The sequence below is a fragment of the Phyllopteryx taeniolatus genome, chromosome 1 (assembly GCF_024500385.1).
Source record: "Phyllopteryx taeniolatus isolate TA_2022b chromosome 1, UOR_Ptae_1.2, whole genome shotgun sequence".
In the NCBI taxonomy this organism is placed as follows: Eukaryota; Metazoa; Chordata; class Actinopteri; order Syngnathiformes; family Syngnathidae; genus Phyllopteryx; species Phyllopteryx taeniolatus.
The window spans coordinates 30904532-30921832 of record NC_084502.1 but is presented as its reverse complement, the minus strand read 5'-3'; the positions used below and the strand labels follow the sequence as shown (position 1 = coordinate 30921832).

General features: G+C 40.8%; 1 protein-coding gene across 3 annotated transcripts in view; it reads right to left on the bottom strand.

Moving 5' to 3' along the window:
• The window catches only part of cpne5a (copine Va), a 121981-nt gene that overhangs the window by 62220 nt on the left and 42460 nt on the right, over positions 1-17301 (bottom strand). For 2 of the 3 annotated variants that reach the window (XM_061788538.1, XM_061788556.1), the window contains exons 6-8: positions 13334-13373; positions 11810-11824; positions 11575-11651 (exon numbers count right to left, since the gene is read on the bottom strand). In XM_061788538.1, the coding sequence (XP_061644522.1) occupies positions 11575-11651; positions 11810-11824; positions 13334-13373 (132 nt within the window). The remainder of the gene's footprint in view (positions 1-11574; positions 11652-11809; positions 11825-13333; positions 13374-17301) is intronic. The other variant, XM_061788548.1, reaches the window with a different exon arrangement.

Below are 17301 nucleotides of genomic sequence, written 5' to 3'. Positions count from 1 at the left end.
GGCAGGAGGCGGGGTACAACCTGAAGTGGTTGTCAGCCAATCGCAGGGCACATACAAACAAACAACCATTCGCACTCACATTCACACCGACGGGCAATTTAGAGTTGTCAATTAACCTACCATGCATGTTTTTGGGATGTGGGAGGAAACTGGAGTGCCCGGAGAAAAGTCGCAGGTGGAGACAGGCTTAAGCAACGAGACGTGGAAGGTTGACCCAGGAGTCAAAAAGGGAACGAGGAATAGGGTGACTTACGGGAGGTAAATGGGCCGTGGTACCACTGAAAGTAACTGCAGGAAGTATATGACAAAAATCACACTATGAAAAATACACAGTGAAAACAAGAAAACATTTTTGATTCATGAAAAAGCAGCAACTGGAAACACTCAATAAGCCTGAGAGGTCTGAAAGTCTCCTCTGGAACTAAAAGGTCTTCAATATATTGAGGTCCAAAGCCATTCAAATCTTTGTTTGGAGATGAACAGTCAGACTTTATAATCTACTGTATTCTTTGACTCACAGGAAGACAGTGTAGATATTTTAGGACTGGTGTGAAGTGATCCAGCTTCCTGGTACCAGTAAGAACTCAAGCAGCAGCATTCCAGACCATTTATTTAGACCCATAAAACCTTTTTGCAATAACCCAATATACTGAAAAGGAATGCATGAACCAGCATTTCTGTGTCTTGGTTGACAGAGATGTTCTTCAGGAGGAAATTAATATGCTGACTTGGTCACAGCTTTTAGATGACTTTTAAAATTCAGCCAATAATCACTGACTGACTAAGACGCGTTGAGCGCGGAGCCTGCTTTTATTGGGGTTAGTTGGATGAATGGATGGATGAATGGATAGATAGGTTGATAGCTGATGGAAGGATGGATGGATAGAAAGATGGATGGATAGGTGAATAGATGGTTGGATGGGTGGATAGACACACAGATGGATGGATAGATATGTAAATATAGACCAATGTCAGAGTTTGTATATTATTGTTATTCTGTAGGCATATCCAATTAAATGGCTGGTAACTGTATATTATGTTAGGTTGCCATTGAACATACAGTGGACCCGACTTACGAATTTTTCGAGATACTGAATGAGCCATAGTTTGGACGATTTTTTATTTTTTACAAGTACGTAAAAATTTGAGATAGGAGCGCTGTACGGTGGCAGTAAACTTAACTCACTTGGCAACAAGCAGCAGTTTGGCAGATAGTGAACAATTCTTCAAAAAAGAGGCTTCTGACTGTGTATTGCCACTCCAAATTGACATTTACTCTAAAACCAAACATGAAACAAAGCAAACTACATGTTGTGTATTGAAAACAACCAAATACTGTAGCTTTGTCTTAGTAAAGTCTGTTGAGCATAATGCTGACAAAATCACTGCAAAACGCCTTAGACAGGCTAATGAATAGTGCTATAACCCTTTAAGCAACAGATATTTGAACAATACATATAGACAGATCATATAACTCACAGCCATATATTCTTTATCCTCTGTGACGAACGATTAACATTACTGCAGCTTCCTGAGGACTGACCATCTCCATGTGTATCTGGATGGCTGTATTACACTGCCACCAGGTAGCCAAGGTGCATACACCAGAACGAGGAGCGCAATGTCCACTGAACTGAGGCAGAAAGTGTGCCAAAAGGTGTTTAATTCTTTACATTCTATTGAAAAAAATATATGTTTTGAGTCCTAGTTTCCTTATTAAATAGCACAATCCCAGAGACTGGAACGGATTCATGGGATTTCAATTCATTTTAATGGGGAAAGATGAGGCGGCACAGTGGACAACTGGTTAGCACATCTGCCTCACAGTTCTGAGGACCGGGGTTCAAATCCCAGCCCCGCCTGTGTGGAGTTTGCATGTTCTCCCCATGCCTGCGTGGGTTTTCTCCGGGTACTCCGGTTTCCTCCCGCATCCCAAAAACATGCATGGTAGTGTTTTATAATTACGACTGTTGTCACAGAACGAATTAAACTGGTATCTCAAGGCTCCACTGTATTTCTTCCTTTCCGGAAAAAAATAATAATCAACAACGATTAATAATTAATTATCAATTTATGAATCAATAAACAGATTTAAAAATAAAAAAATGTAAAATGTTATAAGTGTGAATTGCACCCCTCCAAATAAGTATCTATAGGCTCTACTGCAAGGGTGTCAAATTCATTTTTGTCACGCGCCACATTGTAGTTACGGTTTCCCTGTGACTGTGAAACCATAAAAATCTTTAATCACCTCATCATTTATTTTTATTTTTTGGTCCTGTTCGGCTGTAACAGCCTAACAGCCGAATCACCTCATCATATTATTACACCCGAAATTTATAAACTAGTTTTGGAATCAGAAATCAAGGGTAATGGGTTTTTCAACTGTTGTTCATATTTGGTAACACAAAAATGCTTTCAATATTTTATGTTGCAATGTTATTTACGAAATAATTTAAATCTTGGTACAGATAACAAGAATCATGGAAGTTGACACAGATGATTTGCCTTTGCGGGGCACATAAAAACATGTGGTGGGGGGCCGGATCTGGCACCCGGGCCTTGAGTTTGACACCTGTGCTCTACTGTATGCAGGGCTTCTATAATATGAACATCTGGAGACAGCCTTTCATTTGACCAGGGTGTTTCCCAATCCCGTCGATCTGTATGCGAAATGTAGTTGGCTGTGATATTAAAGTCCGAAAGGAAGGAAGCAATTGTTGATGCTGCTCACACGAGGTCATTAAGATGAGGGATGCGCTTGATATTTAACAACGCTGCAACGTGTCATGCGAGAGAAAAGGGGGGAGGGTTGTCTGCTCAACAGTGCGAGGGTGAGCGCGCAAGAAGATGAAGATGATTTTTTTTTTTTTTCATACAGCAGCTGGTGCAGGGTGCGGTCTTCAAGTTTGCAGTGTTATGCTCAGAAGAATCAAGAATACTCACAAACCATGAAAGCATGTAAAAACATACAAGTATTAAACATTACATTCAGTTTCATCGTCCTGATTTTAACCTCCTGTTATGTTGCAGGTCAAATTGACCCGTTTGACATATTGACAAATTTACATTATCATTTGGTTGTCCTTGCTTTGTAGCAATGCGAGTGCCCATAGAGATTAAACTACATTTGCACTGGCGAAGGCAGCATTTGATCACCAAACCACTGAAACACACTGTCATATACAGTGGTGCCTTGAGATACGAGTGACTCGACTTACAAGTATTTCAAGATACAAGCCATTGTTTGGCTGATTTTTTGCCTTGCGAGTGCAAACTTGAGAAAAGAGCGCTGTACAGTGGCAATGAACTCAATTCAACTTTCTTCACAACAAGCAGCAGTTTGGCACGTTAAATTAGTGAGCAATTCATCAAGAAAGTCTTTAAGATGTTTTTTGCCACTCCCTGTTGAAGTTGACTGTCAAACAAACAAACAAACAGAATTACAGTCTGTGTATTTAAAACAACCTCATACTGTAGCTTTACCTTTTTTGTCTGCTAACTTAATGTTAATACACCAAATAGGAAATACCATAGAAAGATGGGCTAACAAATAGTATCTATATGGCAGTGTTATAACCCTTTAGGCAACAGATATTTGAACCCAAAGAGTGGAGCAATGCATATAGACAGATAATATAACAATACTCACGTATAGCTGCGACGATTACTCGATTAATCAACAACTAATTGATTACCAAATAAAAAAAATATTTTTGATAATTGATTAATCGTTTAGAGACCTTGTTTAACCTAAAATTGTCTAAATCCTCAGTGTCAGCCTCTCAACAGTAAATATGAATAATTATCCATCCATCCACCCATTTTCTGAGCCGCTTCTCCTCACTAGGGTCCCGGACGTGCTGGAGCCTATCCCAGCTGTCATCGGGCAGGAGGTGGGGTACACCCTGAACTGGTTGCCAGCCAATCGCAGGGCACATACAAACAAACAACCATTCGCACTCACATTCACACCTACGGGCATTTTAGAGTCTCCAATTAATGCATGTTTTTGGGATGTGGGAGGAAACCGGAGTGCCCGCAGAAAGCCCACGCAGGCACGGGGAGAACATGCAAACACCACACAGGCGGGGCCGGGGTTTGAACCCCGGACCTCAGAACTGTGAGGCAGACGCTCTCACCAGTGGGTCACCGTGCCGCATGAATTGCATATTCATTATAATAATAAAGCAGACTCATTAAAATTTCATTTCATTAAAATAAGACATTTGTAAATATCTTTTATTTTAACATTAACATTTTTGCCTATTTTCTAACATTTTACAGACCAAACCAGTAACTGAATCATAATCAATTTATGTTTGTGCATTTTCTGCCCTATCAATTTAAACTAATGTCTTTTATTTAATGAAGGGATAGAAATGTAAAAAAGTGTTGAATAGCTCCACTGTCTCTCACACAGAAATATTTTCAGAAATAGGCAGTTATCTAGGTTGTTTAATTTCACACTTGATGGATTGGCAGGTACTCCAGACACACCACTACAGTATTTGGATACAAACATTAAAAAGTAAAATGTGTCCCCTTTAAACAAAAATAATTGTCCTGAACTGTAGTATTTGGTGTAAATGGGGCTTCAAGCATGTGGTGTAAATGTGTTTTTCCCTGCTGATGATCAAAGGCCTTTTTCCTGAGGACATCATGACATAATTTCGATTCCCCTTAGCAAGAGCAGAACATCCCACTTTTTGAAAGCCATACTCTCTTCACTTCTTTATTTACAGATGTGTTTTGGCCTTTATCCGCACTTCAGTTTCAGCCCGCTGGCCTGCTGCTCGCTGCTGAATAATGGAATTCATATCATTTTACACTGGGTCACCTTGACCTCCCAGCGGTGCTTAAAGTCGACTGTGGATTACAATCCGCACTTCATTTACGTCCGATGAATAGATTGACGAGTGGCGAGGGTTCATCTTGAGTGACTCTACGCGCCGCCGCTGGTGTTCTGGAGTACATTCATTCATCGCAGCAGTGAAGGTGTTCAAGCCACGAAAGAAAAAACACATTTTACACAACGAGCATGACGCAAATGTTTATTTGCGGGGAACAAACATAAATGAAGTTTGAACTCAATTCAACAACCACAGGAAAGTTCCATCACAAGATCTTCTGTGGGATCATCGTATCGGAATTGATTTCAATCCATCCATCAATCCATTTTCCGTACCGCTTATCCTCACTAGTGTCGCGGGCATGCTGGCGCCTATTCCAGTCGAGTCTGGGCGAGAGGTGGGGTACACCCTGAACTGGTCGCCAGCCAATCGCAAGGCACATAAAAAAAAAAAACATTTCGCACTCACATTCACACCAATAGGCAATTTAAGGTCTTCAATCAACCTACTACGCATGTTTTTGGGATGTGGGAAGAAACCGCAGTAACCAGAGAAAAGCCACGCAGGTACGGGTAGAACATGCAAACTCGACTCAGGCGAGGCCGGGTTTGAACCCGGGTCCTCGGATCTGCAAGGCAGACGTGCCAACAAGTCGTCCACCGTGTCGCCCCTACATTTATTTTATGTATTATACATATTTTAGTAAATTACGTCATCTCATTTTTAATTATACATTGGTGCCTTGAGATACGAGTGTAATTTGTTCCGTGACCATCCTCCAAAATCAAAACACTCGTATCTCAAATGATCTTTCGTGCCGCCGATTTCAATCCAACTTCGAATATTAATAATAATCCATTAAGACAGCGTTTCAATAGGTGCAGTGAAATTGCTTCATGCACATGCTATCCTCAAAAGCCCTCCTATGTTTCAGCGCGCGTCTGTAATTTGCCGGAGCAGCTGTATAAGGTTAATGTCGTCTGTAAAATAAACTCCATTAGCATGTAACATGTGCAACCTCTTCCCACAGGCTACCACAAAATCCCAAACATTGGATGTTGCTTTCACCTGCATCAGTCACTCATTTAGCCTTCCATTTGCTCAACCATCAACAACAACCATGCATGCCTCTCATTAAAAGCCGATTATAAACGCAGGCGTAGGACCATTATAGCTTTTCCTGTCCTAATAAATACTGTAGATATGGTACATGTTATTGTAATTATTGCGTAGGTTTTTTACCTGTAGTGCTACATGTACATTAAAGGACATGGATGGCACAAAAACTGAGTCGCAGTTGAGCTGGAGCCTATCCCAGAGAGAACATTCTGGACTGGGTGCCAGACAATTGCAAGGAACATATAGACAACCATTTACACAATTTAGAGTCTTGAATTAAGCTAACATACATTTTTTTAAATGTGTGACGAAGCCGGAGAAAACCCAGTCAAGCACAAGGAGAAGATCAGTAAGGCTGGAGCTCAGATTAAACACCCAACCTCACCCTTCCTCGATGTGCCGACTCAGCAACTTTGTACATCAGTTGACCAACATGCATGTGATATGGTGTTCATGCACTAATAAGTTCAATAGAAACACTATAGACTTCAGTCACTTGTGGAATCACTAATAACAACACAGGTTATACTAACATATCAACTTACAGGTGCTTGGACACTAAAAAAAGAATCCCACCGCACCACTCAACAGTAGCACTGCCTGGCTCATTTTCTCACATCCTGTCCTGGCCTTTTCTGTCCTCTCTTATCTGGTTCTCTTGATTAGTTATTGCATGTCCTCACTGGGTGTTCACACCCCCAATCTACAAAACTAATTCCAATGAAGTGGGACGTTGCGTTAAACATAAATAAAAACAGAATAGAATGATTTGCAAATCATGTTCAACCTATATTTAATCAAATACACTACAAAGACAAGATATTTAATGTTCAAACTGATCAACTTGATTGTTTGTAGCAAATAATCATTAACTTAGAATTTTATGGCTGTAACACATTCCAAAAAAGCTGGGACAGGTGGCAAAAAAGACTGAGAAACTTGAGGAATGCTCATCAAACACCTGTTTGGAACATCCCACAGGTGAACAGGCTAATTGGGAACAGGTGGGTGCCATGATTGGGTATAAAAAGGAGCTTACTTGAATTGCTCAGTCATTCACAAGCAAAGATGGGGCGAGGTTCACCTCTTTGTGAACAAGTGCGTGAGTAAATAGTCGAACAGTTTAAGGACAATGTTCCTCACCGTACAATTGCAAGGAATTTAGGGAATTCATCATCTACGGTCCACAATGTCATCAAAAGGTACAGAGAATCTAGAGAAATCACTGCATGTAAGCGACCCCGTTTAATAATGGCAAGGCCGAAACCCTACATTGAATGACATTCGATCCATCATGCGGCACTGCATCAAAAACCTACATCAATGTGTAAAAGATATCACCACATGGGCTCAGGAACACTTCAGAAAACCAATGTCAGTAAATACAGTTCGGCACTACATCCGTAAGTGCAACTTGAAACTCTACTATGCAGAGCAAAAGCTATTTATCAAGAACACCCTTAAACCTAAAACCCTGAATTGCTCAGTCAAGCAAAGATGGGGCAAGGTTCACCTCTTTGCGAACAAGTGCATGAGAAAATAGTCGAACAGATTAAGGACAATGTTCCTCAACGTACAATTGCAAGGAATTTAGGGATTTCATCATCTACGGTCCATAATATCATCAAAAGGTTCAGAGAATCTGGAGAAATCACTGCATGTAAGCGGCAAGGCCGAAAACCAACATTGAATGCCCGTGACCTTCGATCCCTCAGGCGGCACTGCATCAAAAACCGACATCAATGTGTAAAGGATATCACCACATAGGCTCAGGAAAACATCAGAAAACCAATGTCAGTAAATACAGTTTGGCGCTACATCCGTAAGTTCAACTTGAAACTCTAAAGCAAAAGCTATTTATCAACAACACCCAGAAACGCCGCCGGCTTCTCTGGGCCCGAGCTCATCTAAGATGGACTGATGCAAAGTGGAAAAGTGTTCCGTGGTCCGACGAGTCCACACTGCAAATTGTTTTTGGAAATTGTGGATGTCGTGTCCTCCGGCCCCAAGAGGAAAAGAACCATCTGGACTGTTATTGACGCAAAGTTCAAAAGCCAGCATCTGTGACGGTATGGGGCTGTGTTAGTGCCAATGGCATGGGCAACTTACACATCTGTGAAGGCACCATTAATGCTGAAAGGTACATAAAGGTTTTAGAGAAACATGCTGCCATCCAAGCAACGTCTTTTTCTCACATCCTGTCCTGGCCTTTTCTGTCCTCTCTTATCTGCTTATTTCAGCAAGACAATGCCAAACCACATTCTGCACATGTTACAACAGCGTGGCTTCGTAGTAAAAGAGTGCGGGTACTAGACTGGCCTGCCTGCAGTCCAGACCTGTCTCCCATTGAAAATGTGTGGTGCATTATGAAGCGTAAAATACGACAACGGAGACCCCGGACTGTTGAACAGCTGTATATCAAGCAAGAATGGGAAAGAATTCCACCTACAAAGCTTCAACAATTAGTGTCCTCAGTTCCGAAACGTTTATTGAATGTTGTTAAAACAAAAGGTGATGTAACACAATAGTAAACAGGACCCTGTCCCAGCTTTTTTGAACGTGTTGCAGCCATAAAATTCTAAGTTCATGATTATTTGCTAAAAACAAAGTTTATCAGTTTGAACATGAAATATCTCGTCTTTGTAGTGTATTCAATTAAATATAGGTTGAACGTGATTTGCAAATCGTTGTATTCTGTTGGTCTCTAAATTGCCCGTAGGTGTGAATGTGAGTGTGGATGGTTGTTTGTTTGTATGTGCCCTGCGATTGGCTGGCAACCAGTTCAGGGTGTACCCCGCCTCCTGCCCGATGACAGCTGGGATAGGCTCCAGCACGCCCGCGACCCTTGTGAGGAGAAGCGGCTCATAAAATGGATGGATGTATTCTGTAGTTATTTATGTTTAACACAACGTCCCAACTTCAGTGGAATTGGGGTTGTACAAATAACTGTTGTAATGTTACTTGTGTTAAAATATCTCACTATTGTTCTGCTGTGGTTTTCACCCCACTGCACGGTGGATGACTGGTTAGAGCGTCTGCCTCACAGTTCTGAGGACCGGGGTTCAATCCCCGACCCCGCCTGTGTGGAGTTTGCATGTTCTCCCCGTGCCTGCGTGGGTTTTCTCTGGGCACTCCGGTTTCCTCCCACATCCCAAAAACATGCAGGGTAGGTTAATTGAAGACTCTCAATTGCCTGTAGGTGTGAATGTGAGTGTGAATGGTTGTTTGTTTATATGTGCCCTGTGATTGGCTGGCAACCAGTTCAGGGTGTACCCTGCCTCCTGCCCGAAGATAGTTGGGATAGGCTCCAGCACTCCCGCGACCCTCGTGAGGATAAGCGGCTCATAAAATGGATGGATGGGTTTTTCCCCCTAGTCCCCTTGTCCACTCTGTCCCTCTGTCTGTCCCCTAAAACTCTTTTCTGTCCGGCTGCATTTTCAATAAACATAAAAATAATAAAAAAATAAGCAGAGGGAGTATTTCAAACTCCCCTGTTGCAAAGCAAAACTGTTCCAGCACAAAAGGCATACAGATCCACAATTCTGCAAGGCCATGCAGCTGAACAGGACAGGTTAAAAAGCAAAACAAACAACAACAAAAAAGAAACTTTTTTTAAAATTCTACAACCCCAATTACCATGAACTTGGGACGTTGTGTTGAACATAAATAAAAACATAATACAATGATTTGCAAATCATGTTCAACCTATATTTAATTGAATACACTACATCTTCATCACCCCTGTTTCCATTACCAACATGTCCATTACAATCTGCACCAATCAAGACTCTCTCTCTGTCTGGGATGCTCAGAACTACTTCATCTAGCTCCTGACAGAATTTCTCTTTCACCTCTAGCTCACATCCTACCTGAGGGGCATAGCCACATTATACATAACACCCTCAATTTCAAGTTTCAGCCTCATCACACGATCTGATACTCTTCAACTCCAAGACATCCTTAGCTAACGCTTGCTTTAAAAATAACACCGACTCCATTTTCTCTTCCCATCTACAACATGGTAAAATAATTTAAACCCTGCCCCTAAACTTCTTGCCTTAATGCCTTTCCACCTGCTCTCCTGGACACACAATGTATCAACCTTTCTCCTAATCATCATGTCAACCAACTCCTGACATTTTCATAGTCCCAACATTCAAAGTCCCCACATTCAGTTCTAGGCTCTGAGCTTTCCTCTTCTCTTTCTGTCTAAGAACCAGCTTTCCATCTCTCCTTCGTCTTCAACCCACAGTAGCTGAATTTCCACCGGCGCCCTGCAGGTTGACGAAGCCAGTGGCGGACCTTGTTAACCCGGTCCACGACCGATCAGGTATGGAATTCTTTGGATGAACGCTCATATTTGTTTGGCAAAGTTTTAAGCCAAATGCCCTTCCTGACGCAACCGTCTGCATTTATCCGGGCTGGGGACCGGCCTACAGTTTGCACTGGCTTGTGCCCAACCATAGGGCTGCATTGCTGAGCCATTGTTTATGAACAAATATTAATGTTTAGATTTTCATAATGGGAAATGCTGAATGAAACCTATTAACGCATTTATTATCATGTCAGCAACTGAATTATCAGCATTGGTGAGTGCTGCATCAGTCGAGTAGCAGAATCAATACTGTTAAAGAGTCCACAGCCTGAGGTTTGCTGCTTCTCATCCTGCGATCAGCACCAAAGGGCACTTACGGTACAACTCGCGATACCATCCCCATAAATTGTTGTGAAGAAGGAAAAATGTGTGGAGATATAAAAACCAAATACCCAAAACGTCTGTCCGTCCAACCAACCAATCTATCCACTGCAACTATAAATAAACATAATGACACCTGACATGTTCGGACAATCTAACCTGACACGTGAACACAATCACACCTGACCACTAAACACAATCACACCTGAACTGTGAAGACAATTAGACCTGATCTTGAAACACAATCACATCTGTAAAAACACTCACACCTGATATGTAATTACAATGGCACCTGACACGAACCCCAAGCATTTACCTACTTACTTTTTGGGCCAGTTTCAACCGCAACCAAACACATTAAAGAAATGTATGAAAAAACACTCTCTATTGCCATGATAATCCAATGAAAGTAAGCATTTTTAAAGCAAGAAAAAACAGGCAATAAAGTGGCAAGTGTCTCACGGTTTCAATGAACTTCTTGCTAGATTGTGTTGCTAATGACAGTCATTTCTTTGTGGAAGCCCTATGTCGTGTTCAATTAGCCATCCCCTTTGCAAGCTCACGGTCTTATGATGCAGACTGATGTAGATGCAGATGGCGCACAGACATTGATCATCGCCTTGACTTTGTTCCGACTGTTGGCATGAAGCGGGAATAACACGCCACATATGAATGAGCTTTGACCTTCTACGATTATATTCAAGGGTTTATGGAAAGCTCCTTGACCTTGAGGGGTCACAGCCATGTTTCTACCAAGTAGTCAAGTAGTCGGTGGGTCGTATTAAAGAACGAAGTGGGCCGTATGTGCTCTGCACAACCCTAGGTTAAACTAAGTGCTTGGGGCAGCCGCGATCTAGTCTTGAACTTTACTATTTGGTGGAAATGGGGGTCAAAAGGCTAACTCACCTCAGAGACTTTTCCAGGCGACTCGCAGGAGAGCCCACAATCTCTCCCAGTGTGCAGTAGACCTGTCCCAGGAAGTCCTGCCATGAGGGGGACAGTAAGTGCCACGGAGAAAGGGCGCAGGTTGGGTCAAAATGTAGGGCGGCATGTTCAGGCGGGAGTAACAAAAAAATGAGTTGAGCATCATTAAAGGCATTGTACAGTCAAAATTGAGAGGATGTCTGAGGCTGACACGTACGTTAAAGTCGGCCGGCTTTTTCCCAAGTGTGGAGAAGGAGGAGAAGGAAGAGGAGGAGGAGGAGGAAGATAAAGAAAGAAAGAGACCGGGCAGCAGTAGCAGTGAAACAAGAGAGCATATCATGGAACAGAAGGCACACGCTACTCAAATTATCATCAAGCAAGATGGAGAGCAAAAAGGTTGATTTGGTAAAGATTCTGTCGGCATTACGGCAAGGGGTGGGGTATTAGGGCAGAATGGGAAGTATGACGAAATGAAAGCATACAAAGCAATAGGGAGTGTGAAAGGGTTTTAGAGGCCATCTGCTTCTGCAGCACAACTTCACAAAATAAAGAAGCAGCGCAGATGCTGGAATGGTTGGTTATATGCGAAGCAAAGATTATTTTCATAATACACATTAAGTAGCTAGGTTGGTTAGGTATGGAGATTAGGTAGGTTGGTTATGTATGGAGATCATGTAGGTAGGTAGGTAGGTAGGTGGGAGAACTGGCAGTTAAGTAGGTGGGTTAGGAATGAAAAGATCAGGTAGGTATGTAGATATGTAGTTAGGTAGGAAAAGGTTGGGTAGGTAGGTTGATTAGGTATGGTGATCAGTGCAGGTGGGTAGGTCGGTAGGTCTGTCATTTAGGAATGGAATTTAGGTTGGGAGGTTGATTAGGGAAGTAGGTAGGTAGCTTTGTCGGTTTGGTTAGATATGGAGGTCAGATAGTAGCTTAGGGGGTAAGAAGATAATTTGGGCTTTAGGTCATTTGGCGAATGAAAACAATTGGTAAAGAAAATGGATACTCTGATAGAACTAACTTTTATAAAAAATATTCAGCACAAAATGACAAATATTTTATCCATCCATCCATTTACTTTACCGCTTATCCTCACGAGGGTCGCGGGCTGCTGGAGCCTATCCCAGCTATCTACGGGCAATTTAGAGTCTTCAGTCAACCTACCATGCATGTTTTTGGGATGTGGGAGGAAAACGGACTGCCCGGAGAAAACCACACAGGCACAGGGAGAACATGCAAACTACACACAGGCAGGGCCGGGATTTGAACCCCAGTCCCCAGAACTGTGAGGCAGATGTGCTGACCAGTTGTTCACCGTGCCGGCCAAATATTTTATAAATACAGTACATCTTCATCTTTTTAAGAATTGCTTTTCTAGAGAAATTGGAAATCTGATGTCCTGAAATGCTTCAGCAATGATGCACAGAGCTTTGATTTTCAATTCAATTTAAAGTGTGAAACTTGTGCGTGCTTGAGTGTGTGCTGCAACTGTAATTTTGATTAGTATTTCTCCAGGGGAATTAAAAATGTGTTTTTCCACTTTGTCTGAATTGGAAATTAAAGAAAACAAATTAATTTAGCACATGATGCATCATTCACTCAAATAGAAGCAGACAACCAAAAGGTTTGAGACGTGCACATATATTAAAAAAAAAGAAAAAAAGAAATAAATCCATGACGAATCACATTGAGGTGCTACGAATTGCTTTTAAGCTCCAGGGCACATATAATGAGCTTCACTTACATGCTTGGCCAAATCGGGACTTCTCGAATCAATATCAAACCTGAAATCACAAAGAACACTTCAGTGTGTTAAGTGCTCCATTTTCCAACAACAGGACATACAAGCTGCAAAACCACCGCAGCGCTCAACACAACGACTTTTGAATGTGTTGTATACAGATAGTTTTCTGTCTGGTCTGCCTGCCACCCATCAAATATGGAAAAAAAAAAAGTTGATATTTTGTTAAATGAGGCCATTTGTGACTACCAATACAATAGTTTCTCTGCCTCAGACTTGGCAGCTAGGTTGGGTGAAGAGTTGCAATTTTTAATTTTTTTGGTATGTACAATCATTCTTATGCCGTTTTACTCTTTTATTGTTTTTAGGTTCCCCAAGGACGCTGTGTAAACATGTACAATTGTGGCGGAAACGGACATTTATTGGGACTGTTTCAAGCTTCCTCTTGAACACTGTTACCACTGCTCCATAAAAATATGCATATTTATGGTAAATACAGATAGATATCTATATATATATATATATATATATATATATATATATACATATATATTGAGAGAGAGAGAGAGAGAGAGAGAGAGAGAGAGAGAGAGAGAGAGACTGATTGATGTTCAGCTATCACTGATTTGACATAAATTTAAAAAATTTCAAACCCCTCGAGCTGCTTTACTTAGAAATTCAGTCTCAGTTTTTTTCCCCCCCGAAACCTGTGGAGCAAGGTGCTCATTTGCATGACATTTACATCAGTGCAACCCACTACTGGCCACCTATCCCTATTTTGGTCTCCCATTGAAAATGTGTGGTGCATAATCAAGCGAAAAATATGACAACGGAGACCCTGGACTGTTGAACAGCAGAAGCTGTACATCAAGCAAGAATGGAAAAGAATTCCACCTACAAAGCTTCAACAATTAGTGTCCTCAGTTCCTAAACGTTTATTGAATGTTGTTAAAAGAAAAGGTGATGTAACACAGTGGTAAACATGACCCTGTCCCAGCTTTTTTGGAACGTGTTGCAGCCATAACTTTTTAAGTTAATGATTATTTGCTCAGTTTGAACATTAAAATATCTTGTCTTTGTAATGTATTCGATTAAAAATAATTTGAACATGATTTGCAAATCATTGTATTCTGTTTTTATTTATGTTTAACACAATGCCCCAACTTCATTCAAATTGGGGTTGTATGTTTATGTTTTATGCACAGCACTTCATTACAGCTACAGTTGTTGTTGAATTACTATATAAATAAAGTTTTGATTTTAACCAGATTATTACATGTCATTTGAATTATGAAAGCTTTTTCAATTATTTTTAGGCCAAACGTAAACACACCGAGGATCGGCTTAAATAATCATCACCAGCCACCGTAAAAATCATAGGTTCTAAACACTCAGCTATACAGTGACAATGGGTACTGTGCAGCAATTTAATAAAACATGTTTGTAAGCTACGACGCAAACTTACCTTCAAAATTGCTTTGAAATCAATAAATAGTTATTCCACTCCGAGTCCCACCATTTTGCAGACTGGCTCACTCGAGAATGGTACCAGAAGAAATGTGGGAAGATGGAGCTCCATGTATGGGGGGTGGGAAGGTTTAATGGTAACTCAGTTTAAAGTTATAGGCAAACATGTGCTGGATTTCAACACCCTACCTCAGCACTATATTTTGTATTGTACAGGACCAACTACACATATCAAACATTTAACGACAGTCAATGCGAAAACCTCTAAGCATACTAAACTGGAAGTTGTGTCATAAAATGAGGCAACCAGATGTAAACTAATTAATTTTACTCATCATTAACTTTTTATTATTTATCTTACTCATCTAAAAATATCTATACTGTGTAATATTTTTGCAGTGGGACGGCGCCCTAGTGCCCTCCTATTCCCCAGCCTATTCCCCAGCTGTGTTAAATGTGCATTTAGTGTATGTAAGGGTTAAGACACCAGGGAACTATTTTGAATTCAAATAAAAAAATACTGAGTAAACGAGGCCTTAAGTTGCAGGCGTCTGCCAGGCTACGTAAAAGTAATTAAACTCCAGAAGGCCTTGGCTCCCTCCTCCTCCTCCTTTTGTGATAAAAGAGAGATGTAAATGAGTCCCCCTAATTGCAAAGGGAGAAACTCCCCACTGTCCAAACCCGCACTTCCATCAAGATAGCATGCGAATGAATTATTTAAGCGAACAAAACTCCCAGGAAACCTAAGAGTCCACCAGAGACTTGGTGCTTGCAGTGAGGCGAAAGAAAGCACTCTTTGTAAGATATCTCTGAGTTTCAGGAGGAATGTTGAGTGCTCCGTCTGGCCCGCATTTGATTCTATATTATATATATATATACACACACACACATACATACACGCACACACAATATTTCACAAATTCTGCCTGGATATGTAAACTTATCAGCACAATTTGACATATATGCAGTCATATGTACCCTGTCATTTTGGAATGAAAGTGTAGGCTACACCTTTTTCATAACCTCTAGGTGGCGGTGGCATATTGGAATGAAAGTGTACAGCTTTTTCATAACCTCTAGATGGCTGCATAAATTTATAAAATGTGAAAGTTTTTTTCATTTCCCCCTATAACTATATATAATGCGCACTATTGACTTTTGACAATATTTTTGGGGCAAAAAATGTGCATTATACATGAGAAATTACGGTACATTTTGTTTTGAGAGGCCTGACTGACCTTGATAAATGGACTTTTCACTAATTAAAAAAATGTATTTGTGGCCCTTTAAGATTTGTATTTTAGTAGCCCTGCTCTAAATGATAACGTTTGCATTTGGAATTTGGCCGTTGTTAGTAGTTTCTATAATAAAACTAATTTCACACCAACATGTATCTATAAATTGCAAAATGTGTGTGTGTAGGTGTGTGTGTGTGCTTGTGCGCGCGACTGTGTGTGTTTTTGTTTGCGTGAGTGTCTTTTTGTGTGCAAAAGGGATGGGATCTTGGCAAGTTTTATAAGTCTTGCTTAGCATTGACAGCGGGGGAGATTAAGGATAAAAGTTGATATGAAATATGTATCACCCTCATAGCCATCTATTGAGACACAGTGCCAATGAATAATTCCTCACAAGAGAGAAATTGAGAGTCAGGTGAGAGGAAGAGTGAATGAGGACATTGGGGTATATTTAACGTCTTTTCATCATGAGAAGCAGACGTGCGAGGCACAATTTTGACTGCAAAATATCTGAAATTAAACAAAACTGGCCAGTTAATATAGCGTATAACGTATGCACAGCAGACACTACAATTCCCAGAATACAGTGCAATAGCTGTTGTGTTGTCATGTAGCCATTCCCCAGACCTGTTAGCAGTACAGTCACTCATTCACACTCATATTGCTCATCTAAATCAAGCTTAAAGAAAACATATGCATCCTTTCCACAATTTAAAACAGTTCACAGGTGTCTTAATAAAAGCCCTTTACACTGCGTTATGGAAATGATTTTTTTCTCTGATTTTCCTAAATAGTCGCCACAAATGCAAGTAAGCTTAATTTTTAAGTTTTCAACCGTTTGAGCAAAATTGGAATGTTTTTGAACAGACCTCCCAAATATAACCATTATAAAAAAAAATAAAAAACACCTAAAATGCAGCGTTCCAAATTTCTGTATTTCGCACAACAGAGTTTCAAGAGATATTATAAGTATTAAAAAGCTGAAAATAGTCATTCATTGGGTCAAGTTACATGTGCACATAGGACCCCTGATTTGATAGCAGCTTCAAAATTCTTACGTCCATAAAAGCATTGATTCTCAACTGGTGGGTCTGGGCCCAAAAGTGCGTCACGGACCCATTTTGGGTTGTGGACAGGTCGTCAAAAAATAACAAGGTCTTTCGGTTTACAACAATTTGAGGTTACAGAATATGTTTTCAAGCACCACAAGAAAGCACCATCACTTAGCACAGTTAGTGTTTTTCATACAAATATTTACTGTAATTAAGG